Source organism: Lithobates pipiens, unplaced genomic scaffold (genome assembly GCF_037356315.1).
Source record: "Lithobates pipiens isolate NorthernLeopardFrog02 unplaced genomic scaffold, aLitPip1_a1.2 Scaffold_13, whole genome shotgun sequence".
NCBI classification, from domain to species: Eukaryota; Metazoa; Chordata; class Amphibia; order Anura; family Ranidae; genus Lithobates; species Lithobates pipiens.
The window spans coordinates 165,624,945-165,651,182 of NW_027507718.1; the positions used below are offsets into that span (position 1 = coordinate 165,624,945).

The 26,238-nt window shown below is 40.4% G+C and overlaps 1 protein-coding gene across 1 annotated transcript in view; it reads right to left on the reverse strand.

Annotated features, from left to right (window-relative positions):
* The window catches only part of LOC143974427 (scaffold attachment factor B2-like), a 117,949-nt gene that overhangs the window by 23,677 nt on the left and 68,034 nt on the right, over window positions 1-26,238 (reverse strand). The window contains exons 11-14 of the mRNA XM_077475804.1: window positions 16,240-16,328; window positions 15,056-15,192; window positions 11,156-11,443; window positions 1,449-1,586 (exon numbers count right to left, since the gene is read on the reverse strand). Coding sequence (XP_077331930.1) covers window positions 1,449-1,586; window positions 11,156-11,443; window positions 15,056-15,192; window positions 16,240-16,328 — 652 coding nt within the window. The remainder of the gene's footprint in view (window positions 1-1,448; window positions 1,587-11,155; window positions 11,444-15,055; window positions 15,193-16,239; window positions 16,329-26,238) is intronic.

Here is a 26,238-nt window from a genome sequence, read left to right on the forward strand (position 1 = left end):
TAATTAAATCTGCCACACTGCCAACATTGGCGGTCAAAAACACAGATCAACCCTTTGTTCTTACCATCAAATGATCTATATGATACAAAGTACTAGTGAGTAACTCAATTAGGGGTCACATGTACCTTAGTCTTCAAATACATTTTCATTTAGGACATGAGTTTTTTTTTTTTTTTGTAGAAAACTAAAAGGGAAAATCTCCTAGTCTATTTAGCTCCTGTCACTTAACTAAACAGAAAAAGTGAATTTATGCTTTCCGCGCATGTGCTCTGACCTAAATAGCCCCACCCTAACACTCCACACATTTGTGATCCGTGGCCTATGTCTGCCTAGATGTCACAGAAAGTGTCTCTCTCCTGGCCAAGCTCATCCAAGTCGGTCTGGCCAGGTTGACAACACTATAGAAGTCTATAGGAGTAAAACGCACAGGCCCAGCCAGCAGTTGTGACACGGCTCTTTGGAGAGTAGGACAGTTTAGGTTAGGGCACAGCAAAAAAGCGCATCAGTTATTACAATAAAGAAAACAGATTGTAGCAATATCTGTCAGTTTTTTGACCAATACTTCAGAAAAAGTGAATAGCGGCCACACAGATAATCTGTTGATCCCTAGCGTATACACTACGGTACACGATATGAGTGTACAGTGTTAGTCCACCTGGTAGTAACGAACGTGTCCACCTGCAAGGCAGCAACTTACCCGGTGTTCTGTCTAAACAGCCAACTCGTTGTGTGCTATATACAATGCCTGTATTCTGTGAAAACAGCCAACTCATCTAAATCTCCAATTATTGCTGTTGGAGAGTCCCTAGAAGTGACATAGTTGGAGATTTTGGAGAGTTAGAGTTTTTGGCACAACATCGGCTGAGTGTATAAAGCTTAACAGAGAGAAAGCTTTTCTGTGCAAGAGAACTTTGTTTACACCTGTGGTTAAGATGTGTTCTTCCCACGAGTGCTGTTCTTCATGGCATCCAGGGACCCCTTCCCCTGTAAAGGGAAGCTAAATGAAAGTTTTTTTTTTTTAGATGGTCTGCAGACCAACATTTTAAATAAAGCAAAAGAGCAGCTGAACTGATGCAGGTTATCATACTTTCTGCATCAGGCATCAAAAGCGAATTTCACTATCTGTTATGGCTGCTGCATTAACATTGCTAAAGTTTAGGAAGCATGTAAAACCAGTCATTCCTCTTTTGCCCCAGGAGACGAAAGTGGGTGATTGGTTGGTTCTAGTCACGATCAGAGTATATCCAGTATAATACTGAGCCCGGTGAGGCCACTGCGCCAATATCCGGATCTTGGAAAGCAGTATGACGTGCAGAAAGTAGGAAAGTCATACAAGGTATATCCATATCTGGGAGAATATCTGAATCTGGAGCCCAGTTAGGCACTATGCAAAAAGATATCTGTTGGGTTAAAAAAAAAAAAAAAAAAAAATCTCAAATGTAACTTGCCTGTCCACGTGCATATGATCCATATATCGACCACGATCTCTATTCTCAAAATCATGAAATCTGTCCGGTCTTCCAAAATCTCGATTCCGATCATCCAAAGCCATTCGTTTTGAATCTGGCCAGTATGGCTCATCTCTCCTAAACAGACGCAGAAAAGAAAAAAATCATAAAAAACGTAAAGTTAAAAAAGAAAAAGAAAAAAAAAAAAAAAAAATTAGATACTGGACTTTACTGGAACCAAGAGAAGGACGGCCCCATTTAGTTAGGATAAAAAAAAACAATATTTTATTACAAAGATGTAAAAACATTAATTAATAACTAAACATGATCGTTCTAGTGGTACCAGTCAAGTCCAACATCTCCTAGCTTTTTAGTATACATTTCATATGGATGAGGTACCCCTTATATAACCCTATTTGCTTCTTGAATTGGACAACTATAGTTATCTGAAAAGGTAGTTTCTGTGTACAGTTTAAAATAGTGTTGTGGTGGTTGTGCGTGATCAAGTGACAAAGTATGTTAAGCCATAAACACATAGGTTAGGGGTAAAGCAGGATAAAGCAGGCTTTTTACAGCTACCCAGGGCTCTTTTAGAGACATTTGCCCATATTTTCTGCCCTGTTTTTACCAAACAGGAAGAGACATTCTCCAACAGGGGTGAGGAGAGGAGAACAAAAAAAAAAAAAAAAACACACCACACACACACCTTTACAAGGGCTCTAGCCTTGTATTTTTCTACTAAAGATTCCCTCAATTCTCACCTGGCAAAAAGGTTAAGACGGGAAATAGGGATACATCTCTCTAATCAATCCCAGGATAGAAGTAGAAACTCCACAGGGGTTCTAACCCTTTACAAATCCAAGAAAAATGTTTTGGCTGGACATTCATTATGTTAATGATGAACTATTTTCATGTGGCAGGCATTCCAGTATTTGTGCAAGTACAGATGTAATGTGACATTTAATGTCAATGAAGATCCCAAAAAAATCCTGTATAAAAGGATAACCACCAGTTTTTTTGGAGGCCTGTTCTGCATCCTAGCATTTTAGACAAATCACCCTATCAATTTGGACAGTCTGAAATGAGATACCAAAAGGACTAGCATTTAGAGCAATGTCACAAAAAGTTAAGCCTGCTAATCATCTGATCAGCATACTAAAATTAAAATAAATTAAAATTAAATTAAAATAAAATCAGCATTTGCAGCAACCAAGTTATGACTGGGGATTCTGCTGAAGTCAAAAGACTACCTCAAGGAATACATAGTAGGTGAGGTTGAAAAAATACACAAGTCCACAAGGCCCCACCTATGTCAGCAAGATCCTTAAAAGGAGGAGAGTCTTCCACTGGCAGTCATGGCCTTACCGTGGCGCAACACCCGGGGGTCCATAGCAGGTGAAAAGCACTGCTTCTTGCAGAACCAAATGTTTCCTATTCTTGTAAATAAAAATCAAAGAAAACCCCTCTGCAGAGTGCTTGGATTTATAGGAGCCAAGGCCTGACACTGAGGTAGGTGCAGGCAAATGCTCCAATTTCTCAATATTGTGAACTGCCTCAGTGAGAGTTTTGATAAGGCCATGAACTGGAACTGAAAGTCAGATTGGCTGATCACACTCAGCAAGGGTAAGGGAGTCAGTCTTATGTAAAAAGGAAAAATAACACAATGAGGGAGCCCCCAAAGCTGCATAACCCATAAGTCAGTCTTTGGCAAAGGTCCAGGCGAGATTAAGTAAAATTGATCCCAGCTTGAAATATGGGAGTTATTTTCCATATTTTTTTGTGTGCACAATGTCAAATTTTCAAATAGACAGCAAGATACAGTGGGGAAAATGATTTGATCCCCTGCAGATTTTGTAAATTTGTCCACTTTCAAAGAAATGAAGTGTCTATAATTGTTATAGGTGTATTCTAAGTGATGGAAACACATCAAAAATCCAGAACAAACCACTATGCTAAATGTTATAAATGGAGTTCCAATTCAGTGAGTAAAATAAGTATTTAATCCCCTACCAACAATACAGGCTCCCACAGACTGGCGCAAGTATGTGCTCATGCGGTACACAGATTAGTCCTGTCAATTTAAGAAGGTGCCATCAATGACAACTCTTATGTGTATAAAATACACCTGTCCACAGAATCTTCCATTATAACCTCACCATTATGGGCAAGACCAAAGAGCTGTCAAAGGATGCCAGGGACAAGATTGTAGAATCGCACAAAGCTGGAATGGGCTACAAGACAATCAGCAAAAAGCTTGGTGAGAAGAAAACGGTTGAAGCGATTATTTAAAGATGGAAAAAATAGAAAACAACCATCAGTTACCCTCGGTCTGGAGCTCCATGCAAGATTTCACCTCATGGGGTATGAATGATCATGAGAAAAGTGACGGATCAGCTCAGAACTACACAGGAGGAGCTTGTGAATAATCTCAAGGCAGTTAGGACCACAGACAGAAACCATTAGTAACACATTGCACCGCCATGGATGGAAAATCTGAGGGGCACATGTACAGGTCCGTCTGAAGTTTGCCAATGAACAATTTAAAAGATTCAGAGGAGGATTGGGAGAAAGTGCTGTGGTAAGATGAGACCAAAATTGAGCTCTTTGGCATTCAACCGACTCAGCTGGTGAGAAGAAAAAGGCTATGACCCCAAGAACACCATCCTTACAGTCAAGCACTAAAGGTGAAAAACATTATGCATTGGGGCGGTTTCTCTGCTAAAAAGGTACAGGCTGACTTTGCCACACTGAGGGGGGACAATGAACAAGCCATGAATTCTAAAACCTTGGATGAGAACCTTCTTCCCTCAGACAGAACACAGAGGCTGGGGCTTCTATCATGACAATGAACCAAAACATACCGCAGGGCAACAAAAGGAGTAGCTCAAAAAGAAGCACACCAAGGTCATGGAGTGGCCTAGCCAGCCTCCAGACCATAATCCTATGGAAAAATGTATGGAGAGAGCTGAAACTGCGAGTTGCCAAGTGACAGCCAAGAAACCTTAAGGATTTAGAGAAGATCTGTAAAGAAGAGTTGACCAAAATTCCTACCAATATGTGTGCAAATCTGGTAACCAAATACAACAGCTTACCTCTATGCTTGCCAACAAGGGTTTCTCCTCCAAGTACCAGGTCATGTTTTGCTTGGGGAACAAATACTTTAATCACTTAACTGCAACGCAATTTTTAACATTTGTAGGGTGGGGTTTTTCTGTATTTTTGCTTGATCTTCTTGCTTTATCATTAAAACTACACCTATGATAAAAATTATAGACCCTTAATTTCTTTGTGAGTGCGCAAACTTAAAATATCTGCAGGGGATCGATTAGTTTCCCCACTGTATTTTTCACTGGAATACTGGGTCCCTCAATGAGCAATAGCAATCTTCCCAACGCTTTAAATATGCTCTCTAGGTTGGGAGGAAATTATTAACAGAAGATAAATGTAGAATTTCAAACAGATTTTAAAGCCCAATTCATACCCACTCAAATATAATGCATTTTTGATTGCCAGCTGCAGAAAATTGATAATTTGTTACCTGCGACGTGATCATACACTCTCCACTTTGTAAAATATAATCTGATGTCGGGAGGAGGGTCTGTGCTGCAGGACTGAATCATTTATCATAATATATATATATATATACACACATGTGTGTGGGGTGTGTGTGTGTGTGGGGTTACACACACATATAGTGCCTTGCGAAAGTATTCGGCCCCTTGAACTTTTCAACCTTTTGCCACATTTCAGGCTTCAAACAGATATAACATTTTTATTTTTAGTGAAGAATCACCAACAAGTGGGACACAATTGTGAAGTGGAACGAAATCTATTGGATATTTTAAACATTTAGCAAATAAAAAACTGAAAAGTGGTGCGTGCAAAATTATTCGGCCCCTTGACTTTCAGTGCAGCAAACTCACTCCAGAAGTTCAGCGAGGATCTCTGAATGATCCAATGTTGTCCTAAATGACTGATGGTGATAAATAGAATCCACCTGTGTGTAATCAAGTCTCTGTATAAATGCACCTGCTCTGTGATAGTCTCAGGGTTCTGTTGAAAGCGCAGAGAGCATCATGAAGACCAAGGAACACACCAGGCAGGTCCGTAATACTGTTGTGGAGAAGTTTAAAGCCGGATTTGGATACAAAAAGATTTCCCAAGCTTTAAACATCCCAAGGAGCACTGTGCAAGTGATCATTTTGAAATGGGAGTATCAGACCACTGCAAATCTACCAAGACCTGGCCGTCCCTCTAAACTTTCAGCTCAGACAAGAAGACTGATCAGAGATGCAGCCAAGAGGCCCATGATCACTCTGGATGAACTGCAGAGAACTACAGCTGAGGTGGGAGAATCTGTCCATAGGACAACAATCAGTCGTACACTGCACAAATCTGGCCTTTATGGAAGAGTGGCAAGAAGAAAGCAATTTCTCAACGATATCCATAAAAAGTCTCGTCTAAAGTTTGCCACAAGCCACCTGGGAGACACACCAAACATGTGGAAGAAGGTTCTCTGGTCAGATGAAACCAAAATTGAACTTTTTGCCCACAATGCAAAACGATATTTGGTGTAAAAGCAACACAGCTCATCACCCTCAACACACCATCCCCACTGTCAAACATGGTGGTGGCAGCATCATGGTTTGGGCCTGCTTTTCTTCAGCAGGGACAGGGAAGATGGTTAAAGGGGAAGATGGATGCAGCCAAATACAGGACCATTCTGGATGAAAACCTGTTGGAGTCTGCAAAAGACCTGAAACTGGGACGGAGATTTATCTTCCAACAAGACAATGATCCCAAACATACAGCAAAATCTACAAAGGAATGGTTCACAAACATATGGTTCTGGCCAGTTCAGTAGATTGCTTTAAGAAAGGCTTGGATACTTTCCTGATGGTACATAATATAACTAGGTACTAACATAGGTAAAGTTGATCCAGGGAAAATCCGATCGCCTATTGGGGGATCAGGAAGGAATTTTTTTTCCCCTGCTGTAGTAAATTGGAGCATGCTCTGCTGGGTTTTTTTTTCGCCTTCCTCTGGATCAATTGTGGGCATAAAATTGGGTATCTGGATTGTACGATTATTTTTTATTTTATTTATTTGTTTTTAAGGTTGAACTGGATGGACTTGTGTCTTTTTTCAACCTGGCTAACTATGTAACTATATCCAGGTGTTAGAATGGCCAAGTCAAAGTCCAGACCTGAATCCAATCAAGAATCTGTGGAAAGAGCTGAAAACTGCTGTTCACAAACGCTCTCCATCGAACCTCACTGAGCTCAAGCTGTTTTGCAAGGAAGAATGGGCAAGAATTTCAGTCTCTCAATGTGCAAAACTGATAGAGACATACCCCAAGCGACTTGGAGCTGTAATCGCAGCAAAAGGTGGCTCTACAAAGTATTAACGCAAGGGGGGGGCGAATAATTTTGCACGCCCCACTTTTCATTTTTTTTATTGGTTAAAAAAGTTTCAAAAATCCAATAGATTTCGTTCCACTTCACAATTGTGTCCCACTTGTTGGTGATTCTTCACAAAAAATAAAAATGTTATATCTTTATGTTTGAAGCCTGAAATGTGGCAAAAGGTTGAAAAAGTTTAAGGGGGCCGAATACTTTCGCAAAGGCAGTGTGTGTGTGTGTGTGTGTGTGTGTGTGTGTGTGTGTGTGTGTGTGTGTGTGTGTGTGTGTGTGTGTGTGTGTGTGTCCCGCCTCCTTGCTAACTTGTTTCCAGTGTTGGGGTCCGTGCGGTGTGCTGAATTCTTGAGTTTCTAAGTGGCAACATTAGCAAACCAGAGGAAGGGCAGAAAACATGGTCATTAGAATAATCCTGTCAGCCAGAGGAAACATAACTTGCTCTGGTTACCATAGTAGAACTGAGGGGGTCGGTTAAGGGACCGAATCTCACACAGCTATCAGCACAATGTGTATAGTCCCTGGGGCAGGAAATTATATAATAGAAAATCTGAATAAAGGGATATCGTTGCGTGTATCTGGTATATGCTTTGGTTGAAGGCAGAAATGGAAAAGGTGTAATAGTGGCAGTACACTGTATAGTTTTGAATTTTGCCTGGAGTTGGGCTTTAAACGCATTACACAATTTATTCTAAAGCAAAATGTTCAAAAGGCTAAACAACCTAGCTGGCTATTCCCAGTTTTAGAATCAATGAGCAATAATCTTTAGAAAAGTTTAAGGTTTTCACCAATTAGGCGCCCATGTACATGAGACGCTGCTAAACACATGTTCACAGGCGGTTGGAAGTTTTTTTTCAACTGCCCTGAACTCATTCAATATTAACCTATGTGTCCATGTACACAGTCCCGTTTATTGCCATTTTTAGGCAGTTGCGCTTAACAGGGTTTCTTCGAAAGCAAAAAAAAAAAAAATGGGTTCAGACACTGACGTTTCCGACGCCAAGCGTGGCTAAGCACGGTAATCCGCGTTTAGTTCATAGGGTTTTTTTGCAATAAAAAATTTTTTTTTTTTTTTTGAGACGCCTCTAAACGCAAACGCAGCTAAACGCGGCATGTAAACACAGAAAAACTGACGTTTTAAATGTGGGTTACCATCTGTCAAGTTAAACCATTCAGGGGAGATTGTAAAAAAAAAAAAAAGTCCCAAGTACAAGGTGGTCTTACAAAAACTAAAAAAGTGAACAATGAAGATCAAAATAAACTACGATTTAGTTCTAGATGAAGAAAGAGCAGATTGGCACCACAGACCAATATTGAATAGAGACAATATAAAGAATTTGGGGGATTTAAAAATTTAAAAGGTGCGAGTAAATATAAAATATGTTAAAAAAAAAATTATATTGTACATTATAAATCATAAATTTAATAAAATTTATGGGTTTCAACACATCTCACATTTCATATGACAATTGATGCTTCCACTTAATCTGTAATAATTTGATAATTGATACTCATGCAGTAAAAATCTGGACAGCTGAATAGACGACCACAGAGGGGATAAGGTCTAAAGCCGCGTACACACGGGCGGACTGTCTGTCCAACTTAGTCCGCTGAAACACATTTCAGCGGACAGTCCGCTCGTGTGTGGGCTTCAGCGGACTTTTTCAGCGTGCAGTCTGGCGGACTAAGTATTTTGGAATTTCCGTAATATTGTCCGTCCAACTTTGGTTTCAGCGGACAGTCCGCTCGTGAGTAGGCTAGTTGGACGGACTAAGTATGGCGCATGCTCAGAAAGGATTTACACGGCGGAAGGTTGCATTGCTGTGTATTGGATGTCCTATTTCTAGTCCCGTCGTACGTGCTGTACACGTCATCGCGCAAACTTTCAACGGACTGTTTGTTAATCGTGTGTGGTCAAGTCCGTTCATTCGAAAGTAGGACGGACTGTCCGTCGGATTGTCTGACGGACTTAGTTGGCCAGACAGTCCGCCCGTGTGTATGCGGCTTAAGGAAGAATCTTGAATGCCTAGGTGAACCGCAAGGCACATGCTGAGATTTGATTTGGATATGTCTGGATTAGGGCTGCAACTAACGATTATTTTCATAATCGATTAGTTGGCTGATTATTGCTTAGATTAATTAATAACCTTAAAAAACAAAACAAAAAAAAAAAAAAACTAAAAATAGGCCTTTATAGTAGAACAAATCAGATAATCTCTATTGTAAGGGGTTCATTTTTTAGTGTAGAACAGTGAAAGTAATATTTCCAGTAGCGATTAGATTATTTGCCCTTTTTGTACTATAAAGAGCCCATTTTAGTTTTTTAAACTCCATTATGTTACTGGCCAATTAATAGATTATGAAAATAGTAATCGATTAACTTCATAATCTATTAGTTGTTTCAGCCCTATTCTGGGTTACCCAACCAGTAGGGTATAGGGATTCACAGACTGCTAATATGTCTCATTCCCTGCTCGCTTCCTTGCGGCTCTAGCATCAAGTGTTCAACATATTTTGTATTTTCTTGCACCTTTAAAGTCTCCCAAATTCTTATATTTTCTCTATAAAATGGTTAACATAGTTAAGACAGACTATTGCTTATTTGCTAAATGCAAATAAAAAACAGTAACTAAAGCAGGGAATACCTTGCCCTCCATTGCTGAAGAACTCGTTCTCCAAAGTTTATCGAAAAGTAGAACTTCAAGAGTATCATTTTACTACAAGTGGGAGGTAACTACTGAGCACTGCAGAAAACACAGCAGATCAAACCCCTAAGACTTTCTCTGCAGCCAAGCAGTAGGAATTATATAGTTAGAAAAAATATATAAATACCCAACAAATTTGGACTTGTAAGGCTAAAGTCGCCAAATTGATTCACACAAAAGCTGTAGTTTAACTGAATTCCAGGAATTCAGCCACATTGTAATACATGCTGGCTTACTAGGGATTGAAGCCCCCCTCATTTACTTGACAGTTTTATGGAGCCCCACATATTTTGTGATTTTACAGCATCAAAAAGTATGTGAACCCATTCACTTAATACAAAGCCTTCAGCGAATGGACAGCAGAGGGGATGGGTGGGCAGAGCTGCCATTTACAAAATAAAGCATCTCTCTTCTCAGAGCCCCAGGAGAGTATGCCAAAGCTACAATAAAACAATCAGATGCAAATAAGAGATTAGTCCAGGAGGTGGCCTGACCCCTAGTATGCCTGCACATATTACAAAATGGCTGAATTACTGAAGTTCAGCTTTAAAGTAATAGTAAAAAACACAAAAATGTTCAAGAATATAATAGTTCAAAAAAAATTAAAAATTAAAATATAAAAGTTTAATCAGGGTAGCTATTAATTTTTTTTGTTATAACTGTATACAGAAAAAAAAAAGTGGTCCAAGTGTCAAGTGACCTTAAAAAGGTACCAGCCTATAGCCCAGGGTCTATAAATATGCAGCCCATGTCCTGTACTGCATGACTAAGATACAAGGATTGCATGATTGCCATTTGAGATCCACCACAGTGGGTTGACATTGATCCAGAAAACAGACAAAATAAAATGAACACTTTGATAACAAAGCTTAACCTCCTATCTCAGCGTTGGCATCAATTATTTCTAATTCATTACTTCAAACTTTTATGTTTTAATGACTGGTACCAATGAATGGGTGCAAAGTAAATGAGATACCAATACTTAAAGGAACAAGGAATACGCCCAGTAAGTACATACCCCTAAGTTTAGGGGATAAATAAATACCAAAAAAACAAGTGTAGGTTACATGGTGGCTGCTATCATTTTCATTTTTTTAGACTTAGTAAATTTTCAGCAAGAACAGAAAATACCTGCTGATCTTGCCAGAAACGTAGTCACTTTGTGAGCTCTGTTTCTGTAAACTACTCAAACCACAAACTCCTATATAATGAAGATGAAGTCATGCTTGATGACCAGCTTGTTGACTGAATGATGGCTTCATCTTCAGCTACAGTGAAGTGAGTGAATGTAGAACCACACTAAAAAGTTAGTGTGATATGCGCAGGGTTAGCAAGTGCAAAAAAGTCTAAACAAGGCTAAAATAAATAAATAAAATTGTTTTTGTTTTGAGGTTTAGCTAAACCTTTAAAAAGGGAGATAACGAAGGAGAAAGACACGAACCTGTAAAATAGTTGTTAAAATCTCTGCAATAAATAGAACTTAATTCACGAAGGTAACAGAAATCTTTTGCTATAATATATTTTCTAATAAAAATGATCAATTTAACTAGTAACTTAGTAAAAAGAGGTTAAAGTAAAATACTTTTACCTTCCATCCACATCATAAGGCCTTCTCACCCCTCGGCGGTCCTGCTCATAACGCAAACGCTCCTGCTGGCGTCGCAATTCTTCTCTTTCTCTTTGGATACGCTCTTGTTCAATCCGCCTCTCCTCCTCGATTCGCATTCTCTCCCTTTCCAGCCTTTCCCGCTCCATTCGCTCTCTGTCAAGTCTTTCCCTTTCAAACTGAAGTCTGACACGTTCTCTTCTTAATCTCTCTCGCTCTTCTCTTTCACGCATCATGAAAAGTCTCTCTCGTACTCGTCTATCTCTTTCCCTGTTGTAAAAAAAAAAAAAATGAAATAAAAAGTGAATGCTAAAGGTTACTAATACAAATTTAACAGCAATTTTGGCAAGCAGTATTTCGGATAGCTTCCACATTACTCCACGACACCTTGGCTCCTGACCCTTGTACTTCTAAACCACATACAAGGAGACTACAGAGCCCAATCCCGCCTCCTCCTTCAATTGACTACGGCTGCTAAACAGACCATCGCCAAAGCCTGGAAAACCCAGAATCTCCATATAGCTGAAACGAAAAATAGGGTAACCCAAGCCATGATCCATAGCAAGATTGAGGCAACAATAGTGGATCGTGTCCCTCACCACTCTCGAATTTGGACTCCCTGGGCAGACAACTTTCTTCCTCCAGACGTTGACACAAGCCTTCTTCTGCATGCCATAAAGTTAGTGCCCCCTGAAACTGAATGGTTTGATGGCCCTCTGGGCTCCCATGTGGTCCAACCAACATCGTCTCTCTCCCTTCCTGTCCCTTTTACTCTTGCTTTGTCTACCCTTCCTACTTTATCCTCTTCCCCTCTCTTTCTGCTTAGCCTATGGCTATAAATTCCCCAATTATGTTCCTTGTGACAAGAACAAGGTCCTTAGACTGACTATCCCCCATACCCTGCATTCTCCTCTGTCTCTACAATTTCTTTATTGTTTTACATTGATGTTGGGCAGGGGGTTATTCTCTTTTCTACTGGATATCCTCTTAGCGAATACACCAGTATGTTCCCTTGTTCCAACTTAGAGTGTGCTAGTAATTTGTTTGGAGCCGTATAAACACTGATATATGCACTTTGCATGTTTTTTGTATCTGGCGTTATGTGCCATGCTCACAGACTTGAATACTTCTGTTTGTATTTTCTATTCTTGTGTTTACAATAAAAAAATTGAAACCAAAAAAAAAAAAAAAAAAAAATACAAATTTAAGGGCAGTACACTAGTTCTGGCGAGGCTCTCTACCTGTAACATTTTATGAAGGGTTTTATCTTTCTGCAAGAGCAAATCAAAGCCTGGAAAAAGTGCATTGTATTTTTGCTTCAGTGTATGTACATATATGAATAAATGTTTTATAGGCAAGTACAGAGAGCCATTTTTAAACTGAAGACCTGATTACTTGTATGCTGGTACTACTCTTGGGCAATAAAGCGAAAATCGGATACTAAAACACGTAACAAGGAACAAGGAATTTAAAGCTGCTTAACCACTTGAGATCCGCGCTATAGCCAAATGACTGCTACAGCGCGGATCTCCTTTTCCGGGACGACGTCAATAGACGTAGTCCCGTGTATGAGCGCCCTGCGCGCCCCATGAGGGGCGCGTGGCGCGCTCTGTGAGCGGCGAGTCTACGAGACTCGCCTGATCACCGATCTGTGCAAGGGGTCGATCCCGACCCCTTATCACGTGATCAGCTGTCAGCCAATGACAGCTGATCATGTGATATAACGGAGCCGGTAATCGGCAGTGCCCACAGTGCCCCCCCCCCCAGCAGTGCCCCCCCCAGCAGTGCCCACAGTGCCCCCCCAGCAGTGCCCACAGTGCCCCCCCAGCAGTGCCCCCCCCCAGCAGCGCCCACAGTGCCCCCCCAGCAGTGCCCACAGTGCCCCCCCAGCAGTGCCCACAGTGCCCCCCCAGCAGTGCCCACAGTGCCCCCAATCTGCCTCAACAAAGGTGCTGCACCCCAGTGCCACATATCCGTGCCCAGCAAAGCCGCCCATCCGTGCCCAGCAGAGCCGCCCATCCGTGCCCAGCAGAGCCGCCCATCCGTGCCCAGCAGAGAAGCCCACCAATGCAGCCCACCCGTGCCGCCTCATCAGCGCACTTCAATGAAGGAGAAAAATGACCCGTTTGCAAAATTTTATAACAAACTATTAAACATGATTTTTTTTGTTTGTTTAGCAAAAAATGAAACTCCGAGCTGTAATTAAATACCACCGAAAGAAAGCTCTATTTGTGGGGAAAAAAAATGATAAAAATTTCATTTGGGTACAGTGTTGTATGCCCGCGCAATTGTCATTCAAAGTGCATCAGTGCTGAAAGCTGAAAATTGGTCTGGGACTGAGGGGGGTTTAAGTGCCCAGTAAGCAAGTGGTTAAAGTGCTGGTTAAAAACAAAAATACAAAAAAGGGGCACATTTACCAAATTCTCACATAAGTCACATAACAAGGCTAAGGAGATTATGGAACGCATTTAGTACAAGGTTAACCCTTTCATGCCTAAGCCTATTTTTGGCATTTGTATGTAGCACTGTATTTGCGCAGCAGTCTTTCAAAACAATTTCTTGGGAGGAAAAATAATAAAAAAGTAAAAAAAGAGTTAGCCCATTTTTTTTTTTTGTATAATGTGAAAGATGTTGTTACGCAGAGTAAATAGATAGCCAACATGTCATGCTTTGAAATTGCGCACACTCGTGGAATGGCGACAAACTACTGTACCTAAAAATCCCTCCTTTACACTTTAAAGTATTCAGATCCCCAACAACAGCGATTCTGAATACAGTTTTGTATTGCTGCCATTAGCAGCCGAGTAGACCGAAAGACGTTGTGACGTCGCTTTCGTGTTTACACATAGGAGACCGGAAGGAAGCGGTTTCGGCTTCATTCCAGTCTCGCTCTAGCCGGCAATATTACTGAATCATGGGTTGGGTCTCCAAGTGGGACGGGAGACTCGGGAAAAGCAGCGGGAGGCGGCCGTCCCCTCCTACTCCTCCGGGTTAACAGCCGAGCGGCTTTTAGCTGCATCGGTTGTTATTCCTGAGGAGGCTAAATAATAAATTCCTCCCTAAGCTGCTATAAAGTAGCACCGCAACAGAATACAACCTGATCAGTAATACAGTGAGTTAAAAAGTGTATTGCTTTTGTCTTGGAAAGATCTACTGCACATATCTGTCATCACAGGTCTGAACCATGCGTGGATAGTAAAGAGGGAAGCTGGTGAGCAAAAAAGTTATTTAGCTTTCTTTGCAAGCCACATTAACCACTTCAATATCAAGCACCCCCCTTCTGGCCTATCAAATTGTCACTGACAATTGCAGTCATGCAACACTGTAACCAAACAAAAATTTTATAGGTTCCTTCCCACAAATAGTGCTTTATTTTGGTGGTATTTGATCACCTCTGGGGTCTTTATTTTTTACTAAACAAGACTGAAAAAAAAAAAAAAAAAAGCAACACCTTTGTTATAAAATGTTTTCTCCTTCACCGATGAGGTGGCACTGATAGGCAGCACCTAAAGGGCACTGATTGGCAGCTGATGGGAACCTCATCGGGGCTGCGCTGATCAACAATGTGCCGATCAGTGCAAATCGGCTCTCCCTGGCAGCCCAAACTGAGGAAAGCCATTTATCGGCACCTCCTGGTTCACGCTGTGATCAGCGGTGATTGGCCACAGCTGATCATATTGTAAGGAGGCTGAGCCACCATTCTGCTATAGGCCAGGCAGAAAGCGGTGAGAAGAAAAAAAAAAAAAAAAAAAAAAAAAAGGAAGAGCTCACATACTGAAGTTAAAAGGCAGTACAAAAACCTGGGTTTTTTTAGAATTACATAAACACTAGGGTTTTTAAGTGCTCTGTCATTTTGGAAAAGGGCAACTGAGCAAAACATACCTCTGCCGCTCCATTTCTCTTATCTCTCTCTCTCTCTGCCTCTGACGCTCACGCTCCCTCTGCTCTTTAATTTTTTCAAAGGATAGTATTTCTTTCTTTTCTTTGCTTCCAGATTTTCGGTCTTGACTTTTAGAACTCTAAAATAAAAAAATAAAAATAGTAAGATTAAAACCAATTACTGCACATAAAAACCAACAAGCATTTGTCCATGCGAGAGCCTTTCAGTAAAACATACATGACAGCAGGAAAATGTACTTTAGACTTACACGTTCTGCTCTACACTATAGTATAAAGTGTTTTAACTAGAATTTGAAAAAGATCATTTTAAATTTGTGCAAAACACATGCAGGTTTTACATTCTTCATACATATTGGCCTAAATTGATGAAGAAATTAGAATCTTTGTTTCTAGCGCAAAAAGATACAAAAAACACAGAGGTGATCAAATATCACCAAAAGTAAGTTCTCTTTGTGGGGGTTGGGATGTATATGTGCACATTGGTGGTAGGTTGCCTGAATTAACGAGTCAATAGCAAAAAGTAATTTGGAGTTCTAAATGTTTATTGCTTTAGGAGCAGCTATACTTTGGCTATTGAAGTGGGGACGGGGACACACACACACACACACACACACACACACACACACACACACACACACACCATATCAAGAACAGATTTTTTGCCTACAAAAGATATCAGGCAGGTGCTAATGATCATCAACACTGTAGGAAGAACCAAGTGACGGAAATAAATACAGCAATGCATGCAAAATAGAATTGGGTCATGATGGACAAAGTAAAAACGTAAGGCTACAACAGATGTCTAAATCTTGCACCAGGTAATATCTGCAAGACAAAACAGTCATCCTGCAACAATAAGGTCTCTTCCATGCCAAAGTTTTCTAGCAGAAAGGTGTTTGCAGATGTGCTACAAATCTCCTAGCTACTGTTTTGGATAGCATAAGTTTCAAAAGCTTGAAAGATGTGAATTAAATTGACAGTATAAACATTGTTGAAACTTGCATGGGACAGAGAACTTGTATTGTCTGCAATTTAGTTAAACCTAGTAACAAATACGAAGGGGAGCAATTTGTAGCCTCTACAAAATCCATTGCCCACAGGCAAAATCGAGGGGACAGAAAAACACATTTTACACTAGCAATAATATGCCCTTTACATATACATACCCTTTCCTTTGAGTCAGATGTTTTCACACTGATTACAGGTTCTCCCTTTGATTTATCCATAACAACGGTCCTTTCGGTTCCTCTACTCCCTAAAATATTAAGCGTAGACATTAAGAGAAACTGAAATTGTCATTGTAAACAAATTGTCCTTATTTGTCTGTTAATATCTGTTATAATTGTCTGTTTTGCTTCATATGGTCTTTCAATATTTATCAAAAATGTCCTTTAAAAAAAGTTTAAAACAAACTGACTGCAGCAAAGTAGTAAGTGAAGGCAAGAGTTCTTGAGATGAAGGCAAGGAAATCCCATTGATGTGAGGATATCACAACGTAGAACTTTACTGTTCCCAAAAAAAATAAAAAATCCAAACACACACACACCCCTACCTCTATTCATCGGATTCTAAACCGAACAACTTTGAACACCTTAAACAGGTTGGAATAGAAACCCCTGAAGGTTTTCGAAAATCGATTTGGAACAATTCTGATTGTTAAACTTTCAGTTCTAGCTCTAGTGCCAAAGGCAAAACTTGTTTTAGCATTGGATATGGTGGAAAGGGATCAGAACACCTGTCAGTTTTTATTGCTGTCTGTGCCCCCATTAGGGAGCTCTACGCTATTTGCAGAGTTTACCATTATCACTGAAAGTGAAAGAAAAACCCAAACTTTGGGTTGCCCCAGAAAAGGAGAAGTCTTCTAATGGGGACACTAGTTCTGTTGGTCTAGGGCAGCGATGGCGAACCATGATCCATGATGTCCACAGAGGCCAAAAGATTGAAGGGAAGCAACGACAGACTTGCCAGATTCCGTAAAGGATTTTTAAAATTAAGAGGGAACCTGAGAATCTTTAGATTGAGAAAAGAGGGAATACCTCCCTTTGCCTTGGGGGCGGTAAACAGGTTGGGGTAGAACCGTGAAACCTTACAGTTTCTGGAACTGGGGCAATTACCCCCTTGCACAAGGAGCAGTGTGATGATGTGTCTGTTTCTGTAGGTTGGGCAGCAAGTTTGACAACATGAAGCGAGACAAGGAACCGAGCTCTATCCTGTAGCCCCCAGGAGCCAACCCAGTCAGAAACATCCTGTGCCCAGACCACGGTGAAGGCTGACAAGTGGACCTCTACTCTGTCAAGTGGAGGCACCCCCCTCATTGTGAGAAGGGCTTGTTGTCAGACTTAGTAGGCTTTGACCTCAATGTCTTACAGAGAAAAAAGGGTGAACCGGACTTTGGTCTTTAATCTTACCCACCCATGTGACTTCCTCCTTAGTGTCCAGAGTCAAATGTGTCTCAATTAGAAGGCATTTGAAGATACTTTTTTGCAGGGTCTGCAGATCTTCCAACACTAAAGCCAAAGAATCCTTGGCAATTGTACAGAAGGGAGATGCATCCTAAACATTTACCAAGGTGCATCTGTTGACCAGTCGAGGCACTAGCATAGGCTAATAGGCAAGAACACCAATTGATTGTGGGCAAACAAATCTATAAGAATAAACCCAGGGTTCCAGGCAATGCCCTTTAAAAAAAGGCAGCTAAAGTCTGACAGACTGGCACTATAGCAAAAACAGGTTACACAGCAGAACCAGTAAGACAAGTGTGCCTTAACCACTTCTGGATCAGCCAACTATGCCTTTGGAGGACCTCTTAAAGGGCCTTTTAATATTGAAAAAAAACAAACAAAAAAAAAACACTTAGTGCAAATGTGAGATCTGAGGTCTTTTTGACCCCAGATCTCACATTAAAGAGGCCCTGTCCTGTCATTTTTATTACAAGGGATGTTTACCATGTAAAAAGAAATAAGTGCGATAAATAAAAGATTAAAAAATAAATAAATAATGTCTTCATTTTTTAAATTGACAGTGCAAAAAGTGCAATTGGTTTTGCCCAGATCCTCCTCTTCTCAGGTCCCTCTTTGCTGCTTCTAGCCCCTCCCTCCTATCGAGTGCCCCCACAGTCAGCAGCTTCCTATGAGAGCACTGGAACAGAGTCACAGCTCGGTGTGTCTATTCAGACACAAACCCCGAACTCCAACACGTTGACACATGTGCAGGATATATGCCCAAGGTGGCTCTAGGAGCTATTGTAAAGGAATGTACACACTTAGGTGAGTGATAACCGAGGCATCTTTAAAGAACCCAGAATAAAATGACGTTTGGCCAGGTCAATGCAAGCTGCTCCAAAGCAAGACACAAAAGTGTATTGGATAAAGATAGAAATGGTATCCTTCAAATTGGGAGACGTAGTAGACCAGTATTCCTCTTATTCTCCAATGGCTTTTATGCTCCCCAAAGAGATGTACTCTAGGAGAGGCAGAGGGAGTCCATTTACATCCCCTACTATCTGATGCCTCTAAGCCCCTGTACACACGGTCGGAGATTTCCACAACCAAATCCATCAGATTTTACCCGGATTTTGTCCGAAACTGTTGCATACACACGGTTGGACAAAGTTAGTTAGTAGCCATAGCTTTGATGTAGGAATTTGATCTGAGCATGCATGGCACTTGGTCCGATCAAAATTCTCTACACATGATCGGAGCATGTCCGATCGAACCAGTTGGTCGGAAAATATTTCCAACATGTTGGAAAATTGGGTCCGACGGATATTCTGACGGAATCAGTCCGATGCATACCACACACAGTCGGATTATCCGACGACACGGTCCGATAGGACACATTCCGACGGATTCTCCGACCGTGTGTACAAGGGCTAACAGGGCAGTCTTTCTATAAAATCAGACAGTCACCAAGAACTCGCCTCTGTAAAAACCAAGACAGCAGGGGTTAAACTGCAGCAGGACAGACTGAATTTGGTAGTGGCTATAACTCCTGAAATGTCAAAGGGAACTTGGACAGTGGCTATATTTCTCATCTCAGGCAGCAAAGAGCACAGCCTCGCTACACAATAGTTCATACTGTGGCAGCAACCTGAACACCCAAATAGGACCACAAGCTTGACTCATCATGGCACCCTGCGATTCCAACAGCTAAGGAAAGAGAAGGCAAAGTCCCCACTAGCTCGTCCCCTTCTTGGTGGGCATATCCCACAAAGGGATAGTCAGGGGCAGGGTGACACCAGGCAGCAGTGCCACAGCCCTCGATCTGCATTTAAACCCTACAGCTACCTTGTCTTGCACTGTGCGCCTAAATGAGTGCCCACATTACATCCAGTGACAGGGCGTGGGCATGGTCCCTCAATATGCAGCCAAGAAGTCAATTGATAGCTGCTAAATGGAAGCTGCAGAAACCTATAAACATGATGGAAGCTTCACAATGCAAACATTAGCAAATAAAAAATAGGATTTTTATAACAGTTTACCTGAAAAATTATTTTCTTTTAAGTACATCATGGGACACAGAGCCATAGTAAATTACTATGTGGTTATAAGCCCCCTTCGGGTGATGGACACTGGCACACCCTAAACAGGAAGGTGCCTCCCTATATAACCCCTCCCACTACTGGGAGTACCTCCGTTTTTGTAGCAAAGCAATACATGTGTATACCAGAAAGAGGGGAGGGTCCTGTGTCCCGTGATGTACTTCAAAGAAAACGATTTTGCAGGTAAGCTGTTATAAAAATCCTATTTTCTTAAATCGTACATCACGGGACAGAGCCATAATAGTTACTATGTGGGATGTCCCAGAGCAATGCCAACTGAGGGGAGGGAGACACAACAGAATTAGGGCAACATGAGACTAGAGGAGTTATACTGCTGCCTGCAGCACACTACGCCAAAGGTGATATCTTCATGCCTTTTTACATTCACCTGATAAAATCTGGTAAATGTATGGACTGAAGACCAAGTTGAGGCCTTGCAGATTTGAGCCATGGAAGCTTGGTGATGCACCCCCAAAGCACTAACAGTCCTAGTGGAGTGCGCTTTTGATTTGACAGGGTACAATCCCCCTCTTTAAACCATAAGCCTGAACAGTTACTTGCTAAATCCATTTACAAATGGTAGATTTTGATGCAGTCTGTCCTCTTTTAGGACCTTCAGGCAACACAAACAAAAAACATACATTTTTCGAATCTGAGCAGTTGCGCTTGACTGCTCTCACCACAAGAGAATGTAGTGAATTCTATTCCATAGAACAGGGTTCTGGGAGAAATAAAAAAAAAAAAAAATGAAGGTAGAACATCCTGGTTTAGATAAAAACCTGACACTACCTTCGGTAGAAAGTTAGGAGGACGCAATACTACCTTATCCTTGTGAACAACATGGCTCTTTAAGAGAAAGAGCGGCCACCTCTGATACCCTTCTTGCAGAGAATATGGTTACCAGTTACTTGTCAAAGGGACCAAGGGAATATGTTGTATCGGCTCAAAATTGCCGTTTTTGTCAGAACTAAATTCAGGTCCCAAGGGTTCGGGGGTGACCTAACCGGAGGATTAAGCCACGTTACCCTCTGGAAAAAAAAAAACGACGAACCAAAGAATGAGAAGATAATGGTCATTGAAACAATACCGATAAGGCCAAGACCTGGCCTTTGAAAGTACACAAGACCAGCTTCATTTCTAACCCCCTCTGCAGAAAGTCAAGAATTCTACCTATGACATACCCTCTGGGGTGGCATTGTCGGATTGGATCCTGGCAGGACAATTCCATAAACTGAACGCTCAGGCCCTCAGGACCAAGTGCTCTGCCCGAATCTCTAGACAAGGCCATTTCTGATCTGTGAATAAATAAAGTCGCGCTATGGACAAACAAATCTCCGCTGTGATAGGAATATGTGGTAAAATTAAAAGAAGGAAAAGAAATATGCTGGGTTAGAGCTGCCTGTGCCTGAAGCCCTCACTTCCTTGTTGGGGAGGAGAGGGAAATGAAATGTGAAATAAAAAAAGGTATGGCGCTAAACCCTATCAGTGATAAAATGAATTAACTTATCAAGCCCTAGTGTTTGTTTTTTATATATAAAAAAGGGAAGAGAAAAGAAAAAACTGTTAGTGCTACCGTGCAAAGATATCCTAAAGCAATTTTGTCCAAAGCAAACTATGTGTAGATAATGTGTAAATAATGTGAAATCAACATTCACATTTCATTATAATAAAACAACAAATGAGTGTTAATTGTCCTGTGCGTATCAAGTTATTAAAAACATTCATTAAATGTGCAAAAAGGTGAAATTGTTATTAGTAGAAAACAGATTGTGCAAACATGTGCAAAAAATTGTGCAAAAAGACAACTACAGATCAGAGCAACCAAGGATCAGAAATCATTCAACCAAAAAACCGCATAAAGGCGTTAAATGTGCAGATCAACAATGTTTTCAACCAATAATCGCATGAAGACGCTTCTGAGTCCAATATAAGTCCAAAATTAATATTTGGCTTGATAGTGCTGCCTCTTCGGATTATTGTTGTAATGATTACAAAAAATCAATGGGGGGTATTTGATTCACTTGTGCAAATAGTGTGGACTTTCACTTAGAAAACTTCATCCCCGGTGCGCCACTCTGTGCTATGGTATATAAATGCTCTCACCAGAGTTAATGCCCTCGTGGGGCTAGATGAACCTTCACAATGTAAGCCACTGTGTCGCTCTCTGGCTGCTGCAGGTGCACTGGGTGAAGCTTCGTTGTTCCGTCCGTGTAATATCCAACGTTAATGTATAAGGAAAGACATATCCATAGTGTAATACGTTCTTAACCAAATCGTTCGTTTATTAAATTTAAAATCTACTCACATTTTGTATTAAAAGCATATGCGTATAGTAAAAACTCCGTTCGTCTCAAACGAGTGCACACAACGTGGCCACGCCCTACGCGTTTCGTCACTACGACGTCCTCTGGAGCGGCCATATTGGTGCACCTTATTGCTTAAATAGGGTGTAGTGCTCCACTACGCCTGCGCTGAACTAACAGCGCCATTTTGGATATGGGATGCCCTTTCTTTGCTAGGGATAAAAGCAATTTTGCCCCCTAGCGCCCTTAAGAAAAACCGATGTAATAGGCATAATTAGTCTTGGAGCACTGCAGCCTACCTATGAGCCACACTCAATTTAGATGACATTCCTTAGTCATTTCCCATTTGACCGGATGTTTATAATTAGTTTTTTCTTGTCTGGGAATAACACTAAAAATACAGTAAATAAATAAATATATGCATATAAATACATGTAGATTTCGCATATATAAAAAATACAAAAAATATAAAAAAATACTTATATAAAAAATACTTATATAAAAATTCTTATATAAAAAAATTCATATGTAAACAGGGGGGTACACATTAATATTAGAGAAAACACATGAGAATTTATAAAAATTATATGAATTATAAAAATTATAAAAATTACATGAAAAGGTTTTTATGTATTTAAAAAATCTTTTGTACATACTAATAAAAGAGGGAATTATTCCAGAGGAAAGTTGTTTGGGGAGACATTAATTTAAAATAAAACTCTATATGGAGGTGCTAAGGAGATCTAACTAGCATCGTCCTATAGGTGGTTGTGATATTGTAACTGTATATTACGTTCAGGGGAACTTTTGGATAATTTTAAAAGGAGGGGGTCTTATTGTAGTTCAGACATCTCTAACGTATTTTGAATGGATAACATTCGACCTGAACCCAAGAAAGGTTGGGCCATGAGGTGTAGAATAGGCTACTATATATGTGGTTAGGTCTTGTCGGGATCCTATAATATGTGTGTGTATGGGTAACATTCGACTGCGGAATATTCGTCCAGCATTATCCAATGCTGGGGCGATCAGTTAATTGTTAAAAATTAGTTAAGAAGCAATTGAGGTCTAGTTCTATGTTCATTCCCCTTGGCTGGAGGGTATCTAAATTAAAAATCCATTTAGTTTCGTTCCTGGATATTTTGATCGTCTTGTCTTCTCTAATAGACAAAATAAGAGGCCACTGGAGAGGAGAAGACAAAACGATCAAAATATCCAGGAACGAAACTAAATGGATTTTTAATTTAGATACCCTCCAGCCAAGGGGAATGAACATAGAACTAGACCTCAATTGCTTCTTAACTAATTTTTAACAATTAACTGATCGCCCCAGCATTGGATAATGCTGGACGAATATTCCGCAGTCGAATGTTACCCATACACACACATATTATAGGATCCCGACAAGACCTAACCACATATATAGTAGCCTATTCTACACCTCATGGCCCAACCTTTCTTGGGTTCAGGTCGAATGTTATCCATTCAAAATACGTTAGAGATGTCTGAACTACAATAAGACCCCCTCCTTTTAAAATTATCCAAAAGTTCCCCTGAACGTAATATACAGTTACAATATCACAACCACCTATAGGACGATGCTAGTTAGATCTCCTTAGCACCTCCATATAGAGTTTTATTTTAAATTAATGTCTCCCCAAACAACTTTCCTCTGGAATAATTCCCTCTTTTATTAGTATGTACAAAAGATTTTTTAAATACATAAAAACCTTTTCATGTAATTTTTATAATTTTTATAATTCATATAATTTTTATAAATTCTCATGTGTTTTCTCTAATATTAATGTGTACCCCCCTGTTTACATATGAATTTTTTTATATAAGAATTTTTATATAAGTATTTTTTATATAAGTATTTTTTTATATTTTTTGTATTTTTTATATATGCGAAATCTACATGTATTTATATGCATATATTTATTTATTTACTGTATTTTTAGTGTTATTCCCAGACAAGAAAAAACTAATTATAAACATCCGGTCAAATGGGAAATGACTAAGGAATGTCATCTAAATTGAGTGTGGCTCATAGGTAGGCTGCAGTGCTCCAAGACTAATTATGCCTATTACATCGGTTTTTCTTAAGGGCGCTAGGGGGCAAAATTGCTTTTATCCCTAGCAAAGAAAGGGCATCCCATATCCAAAATGGCGCTGTTAGTTCAGCGCAGGCGTAGTGGAGCACTACACCCTATTTAAGCAATAAGGTGCACCAATATGGCCGCTCCAGAGGACGTCGTAGTGACGAAACGCGTAGGGCGTGGCCACGTTGTGTGCACTCGTTTGAGACGAACGGAGTTTTTACTATACGCATATGCTTTTAATACAAAATGTGAGTAGATTTTAAATTTAATAAACGAACGATTTGGTTAAGAACGTATTACACTATGGATATGTCTTTCCTTATACATTAACGTTGGATATTACACGGACGGAACAACGAAGCTTCACCCAGTGCACCTGCAGCAGCCAGAGAGCGACACAGTGGCTTACATTGTGAAGGTTCATCTAGCCCCACGAGGGCATTAACTCTGGTGAGAGCATTTATATACCATAGCACAGAGTGGCGCACCGGGGATGAAGTTTTCTAAGTGAAAGTCCACACTATTTGCACAAGTGAATCAAATACCCCCCATTGATTTTTTGTAATCATTACAACAATAATCCGAAGAGGCAGCACTATCAAGCCAAATATTAATTTTGGACTTATATTGGACTCAGAAGCGTCTTCATGCGATTATTGGTTGAAAACATTGTTGATCTGCACATTTAACGCCTTTATGCGGTTTTTTGGTTGAATGATTTCTGATCCTTGGTTGCTCTGATCTGTAGTTGTCTTTTTGCACAATTTTTTGCACATGTTTGCACAATCTGTTTTCTACTAATAACAATTTCACCTTTTTGCACATTTAATGAATGTTTTTAATAACTTGATACGCACAGGACAATTAACACTCATTTGTTGTTTTATTATAATGAAATGTGAATGTTGATTTCACATTATTTACACATTATCTACACATAGTTTGCTTTGGACAAAATTGCTTTAGGATATCTTTGCACGGTAGCACTAACAGTTTTTTCTTTTCTCTTCCCTTTTTTATATATAAAAAACAAACACTAGGGCTTGATAAGTTAATTCATTTTATCACTGATAGGGTTTAGCGCCATACCTTTTTTATTTCACATTTCTGATCTGGGCCAATTCTCTTGGACAGTTGCCTCTTCAGGACTGCTCCCCAACCCAAAAAAGGTTGGCATAGGTTACCACCACTTTCCAGGTAACTGAAGGAAGGATTTTCTCCTTTGCAGATTTTTACTTATTAACCATAAACTGAGGCTCCGGCACACCTTTGGAGTCAGACACATTGGGAAATCTAAAGCTTGAACCTTTTTGTTCCAAGCCAATAGGATACTGTTTTGCAGCAGTCTTGAATGAAACTGAGCATAAGGAACGGCCTTGAATGAAGCAACCATCTTTCCCAACAACCTCATGCAAAAGATTAAGAATTCATCTTGCTTCGACCACCTGAATCAGTTCATTTATGGCGCTGATCTTTGCCTGGGGCAAGAATACCCTTTTCTGGGTGTACCTATGATCAGACCCAAGTATTTTAGCCTTTAGCAGCACAGTGGTGTAGTGGTTAGCACTTTCACCTAGCAGCAATAGGGTCATTGGTTCAAATCCTGACCACGATATCATCTGCCTGGAGTTTGCATGTTCTCCCTGTGCCTGCGTGGGTTTCCTCCGGGTACTCTGGTTTCCTCCCACACTCCAAAGACATGCTGGTAGGTTAATTAGACCTTGTCTAAAAAAAAATGACCTTAATATGTGTATGTCAATGTTGTATGTGTTTGGAAGCGTGTCAGGACCTTACAGGGTAAAGGACCACGCAAAAAGCCGCAGACGGATTCTGGTGGCAAGAAAGCGCCCTGAGGCGATTCAGTTCGCATAGGTAGCGCTATACAAGTCACGCACTCACTTTCTCCATGGTTTTAAGAAAGATTTCTCAAAGTTGAGAAACCAACCTAGGTTTCCAGGTAGTTGAATGTGGTGACCATACTTTGGTCCAAGTGGGCTACCGACTGGACTAAAGAGCAGATTTAGGTAAACTAGAATCATTACATCTTGAGCCCTTAATCTGGCTAGATGAGGGGCAAGAACCTTTGTAAAAACACTCAAAGTGCAGTAGCTAGACCAAAAAGCAGAGCTACACTGAAAATGAAGATTTTCTACCTTGAAAAGTAGATATTACTGGTGAGCGGGGAAATAGGCACCTGGGAGGTATGCATCTTTGATGTCA